Source organism: Silene latifolia, chromosome 4 (assembly GCF_048544455.1).
Source record: "Silene latifolia isolate original U9 population chromosome 4, ASM4854445v1, whole genome shotgun sequence".
Classification (NCBI taxonomy): Eukaryota; Viridiplantae; Streptophyta; class Magnoliopsida; order Caryophyllales; family Caryophyllaceae; genus Silene; species Silene latifolia.
In genome coordinates, this window is record NC_133529.1 from 34,145,752 (window position 1) to 34,155,512 (window position 9,761).

At 40.3% G+C, this 9,761-nt stretch overlaps 1 protein-coding gene across 1 annotated transcript; it reads left to right on the forward strand.

The window, feature by feature from the left end:
* Nucleotides 1-7,747: 7,747 nt before the first annotated feature.
* On the forward strand, nucleotides 7,748-8,275 carry LOC141651363 (uncharacterized). Its single transcript, XM_074459079.1, has one exon. It carries the CDS (start codon nucleotides 7,748-7,750, stop codon nucleotides 8,273-8,275), a length of 528 nt encoding a protein of 175 aa, XP_074315180.1.
* The last annotated feature ends 1,486 nt before the right edge of the window (nucleotides 8,276-9,761 follow it).

Genomic DNA, 9,761 nt, shown 5'->3' on the forward strand with positions numbered 1-9,761 from the left:
TAGGATTTATCCCTACCCGGCAAGCGATTCCAATTAAGCACCTCAAGCAATCCAATAAATAAAGCAATCCGATCCGATTATAATTCTTCACAACCGCCGCCTAATCAAATTATTATAATTCAATTCAATTCAATTATTTATTTATTTATTTATTTATTCCTTTTATTCCTTTTATTTATTATTCAATTCATTATATTAATTTATTCGATTATAATTTAATTTAATTAATTATTTTCCCGTGTAAACGATTACTTAAACTCGACTTAATAATTAAATAAAACAAAAACAAACCCATGAGACAAAAACCCAAAACCCACGTATAACCGCCTTTAACCCGTGTAACACTTACCACAAACACCCACACATACAACTCCAAAAACAACCCGACTCCCCCTAGCCCCACCGAAGCCAACCACCAGCACCACGGTGATCCCCTACTGACGCCACCTCCATGACGGAACCCAGCCACCACCAAACAACCCTCGCCCTAAACCCACCTGATAACCACGACTTATACCACCCTCCAACCCGACACAAACTCAACCCCGCATCAACAACAACAAACCACCCAACCGCCACCTCTGGCCACCACTGGAACACGGTGGTTCCACCCCTGTTTAACAATACCCATGCCCTAACGCTTATTTCCGGCCAACCACCGCACGAACCACCACCCTTAACAATACCTGACCGCCCAGGGTGATCGACGCAAACCTAGGTACCGCCCCAACCAATCCCAGGTCAGTCACGACTCAATATGGGCTTATAACCATGCTTAAACACGTAAAACAACCCAATAACAACCATCCATAAAAACCCGCCTGAAACTCCCTTTACCCGTGGTTTCTGGTGGTCAATGGTGGGTCCTGGTTGATCTCTGATGGTCCACGGTCACGGTAACGGTCTCGGGTTAGTCAACGGTTCTCTAATTAATGAGTTATATTAGTCTTAAGGTGAGTATGTTATGAGACGATTAGAAAATTACCTTGTGACGATCTCACAGCTGCTAGTTCTTCCTTCTCTTTTCACCTTTTTCTCTTATGTGAATTACTTGTGTATTTATGATAAATAAGGGTTACTGTTGTAGGTTTGTTATCTATTTATATAGGTAGGTTAAGGTTATATGGAAATCAATTAGGAAAAATACGTAATTACCATATTATTATTATTATTATTATTATTATTATTATTATTATTATTTTTTTTTTTTTTTTTTTTTTTTTTTTTATAAAATGCGCGCAGCTTTCATTATAATAAAAACAAAATGTTTACATGAAATTGGTGGGGAGCCGAGAGACAATCTGGGCTCCCACACCCTTAGCAATAGTAAAGCTAATACGAGTAAAAATGTAAGCGGCTACCCGAGCCCTGACATCCGAGATACCGAGAATTTCCGGATCCGCTTGAGCAAGGCAACAAGATCCGAACTCAACTCCCGAGTGAAGAGAAAGAGAAAGGTAGGAAACCATAACCGCTACGCGCACAAATCCCCATACTTAGCACACTTTATTTGAGCAAAGACATCGGCCGACAACCCGCCCAAGCACAAAATCGCCAACCCGATCGAGTCAAAGGTGAAGAACTGTCGGTCGACGCACACATCACGCCCCGTCCCAAGAATAAAGCAATAAATCCGCAGGACGAAGAGAGCCACCATGCCCATCAACCAAACCGATATCAACCTCCTTCCCCGCGAAATACCGGATCTATAGCGGATGTCGAAGAGAGTGTCCGGACGAGGTTATGCCGATGTTTAACGGCCACGATACCCAAGACAAGAAACAGCGTGGTCCCCAAAAACATCCCCAAAAAAACCCGAGAGCAAGCGGGGACGGGGCCTAGATACCGAGAATAACGGAACACCCAGACGATACCCCAAGACACTACGGTAAGTCCTCCGTTCATAGTCCGCCCCAACCCGAGATAGGAACCGCACGCAACCAATCGGAGGAGTGAGAACCTGCCGAGCGCCGCCATAGAGCGATGCGGCGAGGTGTCAAAGAAAAAAACAGGACTACGAGGCGTAGCAACCGTCGTGAAATAAATGTCCGCAATTTCTTCATAAGTTTGGGGCGGCAATTTCACTAGGGCGACCTAATATATCGAACCGTAGTTGCGAGTAAACACGTGCGGCATCATCAAAAGCGGGGCCGGCAGCTACAACACGAGAAGGGCGAGGAGCTTAGCACGCAAACCACAGATCGCAAGCGGGACGCAATAAAAGCATAGAACAAAACATCTCCGACCGCATAAACACCAAGGCCACCCAGATGAAAAGGGAATGTAGCAAGGCGCCACTGCCAATCCCCAAAACCCGGCCCTGACGCGGTGACAATACGTTCCAAACTAGAACGCAGAGCGGCATCAAAAGGAAGATGGACAGACCCAAAAACACTAGGGGAGCAAGTACGAAGAGAGAAGTAAAGCTTAGATATACCAAGACAAGCTCGAAGAAGAAGCAACTCACTGCGGGTCCTCAATCCTCGCAACCAAGTCCATCACTCAATGGTCTTAGTTACTCTCGTCGCCACAATCTCTTTGCTAAAACCAGGACAATCTTGTGGTCCTCCCAAAGCGTAACACCGCGCAATGGCCGAGAAATAGAAGTGGGGAAAACCCCCGGAAGCCGGCTCCGTGGATCCTCAACAGGCCAAAAGACCTCCGTCTTGGAGACATTTAGGTGTAAACCAAAACGAGGGCCATCCAACCTAATCAAGTCCAACACCTTCCCCACCTCCAAAGTATCTCCCACAATGGTGCCATCATCTAAGTACCATGCCTGCAAAGTGAGGTCAAAAGTGTCCGGATCTTGCAAACCAAGGGATGCAAAACCAACGCAAAAAGCAAAGGCCCCAACGGATCACCTGCTGAACACCCTGACAAGACCACAAGCAGTGCTCCCCATAAAAAAGGCGGGCCGGGCTGGAATAACAAAACTCCACCCAACGGGAAAGAGCCGGGCACCGACGTCGGACCTCCTGAAGCATGGTCGAACGGTCAACAAGGTTGAACGCATTGCGAAATCAACCGGCAACATGGAAAGCCCCACTGTTCCCCAGAGCCTCAATGAGCCGATTCAAGGCATGCAAGATAGCCTCTCCTCCACCGGACACACCCACCCCGAACTGAAGCCCATCAAAATAAGAAGATAAAGACGGGCCAACCATAGAAGCACCAACCTTAGAGACAAGCCGTCTCCAGACCGTACCGACAGCAATAGGACGAACTCCACCACCCGGTTTAACGAGTGGTGTGAGAGGAGCGCCCGGCAATGTACTCACCAGAGAAAGAGGGCACCGCCCTCAAGAAAAATATTAACCACCCTAGCAATAGAAGTGATCAAATCATCGGAGATAGCCACGGCGGCGCCACTCAAAACGATCCATAAGGTCGAGCACGAAAACCATCCCTCCCACAAGAAGTACCACGAGGGAAGCTCTGAATCATATCCAAGACCACCGCGGAAGAGGCAACCAGAGGATGATGATCCCCAGACAGAGGAGGCAATGAAGGAGGCGGGCGACAGGATGCTTCTCACGCAGGGCCACGAGAGTGGCATCGGAGTAGGGGCGACCCCAGAGGAAGAAAGCACTCGTACGGCGGCGATATAATGGCCATCTGATATCTTCCGCCGGCATTGGCGGAGGTTAAGGTCACTCAACTCGAGATCCTCATCCACAGAAAAAGAAGAAGGACCCTCATCAAAGCACTCCTGTAACAACTGCAAACCCCTCCCAGGTGTCCCCCAAGCAAGAATAGCCCTGGCAATACTCTCCTCCCGATCGACGCCGAATAGCGGAGGCCGACACTCATGATTACTCCGAGGAGCGAAAGTCTGAGCAAACAAAGAGGTAAAGCAAGCAAACGAACCCGGCGGAGAGATCACTAGGGCATCAAACACCGCATCCAAGGCCCCTTTCAAAGCCCGAGCAAACCCAAGACGGCACTTAGGAGGAATAGATTTCACGGTGCGAAGGCCCAAAGACAACAAACGATCCAACGAAGATATAGACCACCGAAGCGAGCTCCACACTATCATCAGAAGAAACCGAAGTAGAAGGAGCCAAAGGTCTCGGAATACCATGAATATGGAAGGTGTAAATGCCATCAACACACTCCGGATGCTCCACAATATCACCCCGATTATGCCGACATCTAGCACCAAGAGTATGGGTCATAAAACACACCCCACACAACCAGAACCCCATCCGTCTCAAAGAACTCTCGGCATTGGAATAAACAGTCAAACTATTAGAAAGAGTCTGCCGCGTGAGGTCCAACGCCCCGTCATGACAATGTCGGTCCTGCAAATGTTTCTTCCAAGCTGCCTTAGTAAGGCCCTTACCAAAACCATCCCGACACCCATGAAGACCCGAAAAAGGACAGTGGTACCTCACAAGCTCGGGCATGAAGGAAGAAAACCACCTCCTCCTACCTGTGCGGTAAACATTATAGCCACAAAACAACCCACCCGGATGATAACCACAAAACAGGCCACACACAAGGAGCAAAAAGGCACAAAAAGAAGAGTAGAGCAGCAGCCTAGCGGACTGAACACCACCAGCAACCCCGTACTTCAAAACGGCAGCAAGGAGCAGCGGCAAACGATTTAAACAAAACCGTTACAGACAACCACCACAAACCAGCCACCCTAGAGAACTACTGCAGCTATGGAAGCCCTCCAACACGACACCCACAGCCTGAGCAACAGGCAGTGTTGGTCGGCGGCCGACCAGAAAATAAACAGGAAAAAAAAAAACAGGAGGAAAAAAACCCGACGACGTAAAAATAACCAACAGATGCTGCGTAATAAAAACCTGGAGAAAGTAGGTCGTGAGATGGCTTCAACCGTGACGATGGGGCGATTACCGCGCCACGAAGACCACCATCAACGACCAGGCCAGGGAAGAGAAGAAAAAAAGAAACGAAGCCCTAACCAAAACCCTAAAACGCAAAGATCCAGGAGATAAAGAACTGACGATGGCGACGCCAACTCCGGGAACCACCACAACAATGACCGACGACGTGAAGTCTAAAAGTCAAAGGGCGGTGGCGGGGCTATCGGCAAGACAGGTGAAGCACGGTCGAACCCTAACGTTCGCAAAAACCCCACCCACAACCTATCACCGAGGCCTCCGGCGAAACCACGCACCGACGGCGAGTCAATGACCGGTTGGAGACGGCGGTTGAGAGGCAGCGGTAGTAGACGAAGGCGACGGATGGCGACCCCACAAACCTAGTCGCACGCAAAATCGCCCTCCCTCCCCTCTCTCTCTTTTTTTGTTTATTATTATTATTATTATTATTATTATTATTATTATTATTATTATTATTATTATTATTATTATTATTATTATTATTATTATTATTATTATTATTATTATTATTATTATTATTATTATTATTATTATTATTATTATTATTATTATTATTATTATTATTATTATTATTATTATTATTATTATTATTATTATTATTATTATTATTATTATTATTATTATTATTATTATTATTATTATTATTATTATTATTATTATTATTATTATTATTATTATTATTATTATTATTATTATTATTATTATTATTATTATTATTATTATTATTATTATTATTATTATTATTATTATTATTATTATTATTATTATTATTATTATTATTATTATTATTATTATTATTATTATTATTATTATTATTATTATTATTATTATTATTATTATTATTATTATTATTATTATTATTATTATTATTATTATTATTATTATTATTATTATTATTATTATTATTATTATTATTATTATTATTATTATTATTATTATTATTATTATTATTATTATTATTATTATTATTATTATTATTATTATTATTATTATTATTATTATTATTATTATTATTATTATTATTATTATTATTATTATTATTATTATTATTATTATTATTATTATTATTATTATTATTATTATTATTATTATTATTATTATTATTATTATTATTATTATTATTATTATTATTATTATTATTATTATTATTATTATTATTATTATTATTATTATTATTATTATTATTATTATTATTATTATTATTATTATTATTATTATGCTATTACTATACTAATGTTATTCGAGTAGTTCCCGACCACACCACCCAGTAAGACACGGTCCAATACTCAAGCCCAACTCTGTCTTTGCTTTCTAATTTTATTCACTTAATTACCGTCTCATAACAACTATTATTATAAATGCGATTATTATTAATTAATTATTTGAATTACATAAATTATTGTTATAACTACTTATAAACTACGGGGTATTACAGTCTTCCCCCTTAAAATGAACTTCGTCCCGAAGTTCGCCCATAAACGCTACACAAGCCCACACTGCTTATCAAAACACCACACTAAACATATAAAACTCGTAACATAATGTTACCATTTCAACTCATCATCCATTGCAACACAGTATCAACTTATCAAAATATATCACAAAATAACTTAATCAAGATTTTATGTGCTAGACTGGCTGATGTCCTCCCTCACATAGTGGATCAAAATCAGGGAGCTTTTATCTAACACAGAAGCATTCAAGAGAACATTCTGATATGCCAGGATTTGATTAGATTGTATGAAAGACCTTCTTCCTCTCCTAGGTGTATGTTTAAAATTGATCTACAAAAAGCTTATGACACTGTAGAGTGCGAGTTTGTGGACAAGTTGTTGATCATGCTGAACTTTCCCTTGATATTTAGGAATATGGTAATGCAATGCATTACTACAACTTCCTTTTCCACTTCTTTGAATGGTGAAATGTTTGGTTTCTTTCCAGGGAAGAGGGGTCTGAGGCAGGGAGACCCTCTTTCTCCCCTCATTTTTACTCTGTGTATGGAATACTTGACCAGAACCCTCAAATATACAGCTGCTAGATATGAGTTTGGTTTTCATCCAATGTGCAAAAAATTAGGGCTCACTAATCTGATGTTTGCTGATGATATTCTTATGTTCAGTAGAGGGGATGAAGAGTTAATGATGCTATTATTAAGGTCCTTCTCTACTTTCTCAAAAGCTACTGGTTTCAAAGTAAGTCCATCAAAATCCAATGCTTACTTCTGTGGGGTGTCTGATCAACTCAAGCAGGAGATTCTAAGTGTTTCTGGGTTCCAGGAAGGGGAGCTGCCTTTCAGATATTTAGGCTTGCCTACCCAAACTACTAGATTGCAAAAGAGAGATTGTGACTGTTTGGTAGAAAAAATTTGCTCTAAAATCCATAGCTTTGGGGCTAGGAAATTCTCATATTCAGGAAGACTGGTCTTGGTACAGGCTGTTTTAAAGAGTCTTTGTTCTTACTGGGCTTCTTTATTTATTCTTCCCAAAGGGATAATCCAAATAGTAGAAGCTACTTGCAGGAACTTCCTATGGGATGGGGGTACTGATTATAGGAGAGCTCCTTTGGTGGCTTGGGATAAAGTGTGCAGGCCTAAAGAGGAAGGGGGTCTAGATCTAAAGGAAATGGAGATGTGGAATAAAGCTCTGGTAGGGAGGCTTGTGGACTGGGTCTATGAAGGAAGGGACACTGTCTGGGTTCACTGAGTGGAATGTAATTATCTCAAAGGAAGGGCTTGGTCTGATTATGAGCCCACTACCAATTCCAGCTGGGTTTGGAGGCGCATATGCAGGGTCAAGCAGGAGCTTGCAGCAGGTTATTCAACTGGCAGATGTCATGTTCAACCAGAGGGATACTCTCCTGCTGGCTGCTACATGTGGCTGAGAGGGTTAAGGACTCAAGTTTGTTGGATGAATGTGATTTGGAATCCTTGGAACATTCCTAAGAATAGTTTTCTGGGATGGTTATGGGCTCATGATGCTATGCAGACTAAGAACAAGCTTCTGCAATATGGGGTTGCCAGTGATGCTGACTGTCTTTTGTGTGGGCAAGACACTGAATCTCAGGACCATCTCTTTTTTGCCTGTGTTTATAGCAGGAGAGTTATCCAGTCTGTGAATCAGATTATTGGGGGAGCCTTTACCACTACTAATCTGCTGGATTGGTGTCTGCATAAAACTGGTACCAAGGTCCAGAAAAGGGTGTATTTTGCTGTGCTTATGTGTCTGATCTATCAGGTCTGGCAGCAAAGGAACAAGAGTAGGGTGGAAATGACTATCCTCAGGCCTGAAATGCTTAGTAAAGTGATAGAGCAGGAGGTGAAAGCTAGGATCAGGAGTAGGGATATGCAACACTTAAAACATGATGATCTTGAATGGCTAGATAACATGAATCTCTTGTAATTATCATATATGACCTTTGTACTATGATATCCTTTTCTTAATATATTCTTACATTTTACCAAAAAAAAAACTTAATCAAGAAAATGTAACTCAAAACATGATGTGTCATATTCTATCCCTTAAGAATAAACTTCGTCTCGAAGTTTCACAATGAATACTTTATTAAAACACCACGAGCATCGTAATGCCCATACAGTAATAACCTTTCAGAAATCAACTAAACCATATGATTATCAATATTTAACATTAATTTCCTTCCAGGAAATCACTCTAATATCCTAGCAAACATGTCATCTAATCGAATTATCAACTCAATCGATACAACAGAATTTCCAAATATAACTTCTTTTTATCGCATAGCCAACATATAACTAATGAGTACACCATTCACATCATGTAAATATACTTATTAAGACATATCAACAAGGTTCATAACTTGTGAAATAATTTTGATTATACTTTTGTCATAAAATTAGGCATTTCAAAAGCTAGTAAACATGCTGTAACTTTAAAAAAAAATCACTAATAAATAACCGCTTAGCTAGCTCTTTAGATTTTTATACTTTACAAAAAAATATAAAGAGTTTTCAAAATATGATAAAAAGAATCAAGTCCAAAGCTTAAATAACCATTTTATAATGATTTTTACAACTCAATTGGTCCAAACAGAAAATGATCATCAATTTGTTACCGGCTTGGGTCATCTTACAAAAATCTCCATTAAATTTCAAAACACTAATTCGGAACGTGGCTTATCAATTTAGAAACATATACAAGTCTTTTAAAAAGTGAACTTGGAATCATACCAAATAAATAAGTAGTTTTTACATGGCAATTTTTACAAAAACACGGGACAAATACATCACTGTATAGGAATATTTCGACCACTGCCCACTAAAATATTTATTTCTCTTAAACCGTATATCACTTAATCATGAGACCAGAGGCATATGAAAGCTAACTCACAAGGGTATCTCACATAAATATTTCGTACAAGGCTCTTAAACAGGCAATAAATGACAGCCAAAATAATCAAGGGTAAAATTTTGCGAAATCAAGAAAATCACATTCTTCACAATTCCACACAATAATTAATGTTAATCATACTCACATACACCTCTCACATACAAGCCAACATACCTTATCCATATCAACATGAATATAACAATGCTTAAAATAAATCATATCACATCCCTTCTCTGAAAAATCAAAGTTACGTCCCCGTAACCGCAATCATAAAAAAGCAACATGCAAGCAAGGCAACAAAACTTCCAAGGCAAACTAAACAATATTCATTTTAAATTACCCCACACTCTCAAGTATTCCCTCAGGGTTCTCGGTTCAAAACTGAGAGGGCCATGGTACGAATTAAGAGCGCCTTCTTAACCGCACTAACAGGGGCTCCTAACAGTTTCTACCCGGGGTTCATTTTATTTAGACACATCCTAAGTTCATTATTATTCATTGGTTAGGCTTGAGGATCGTT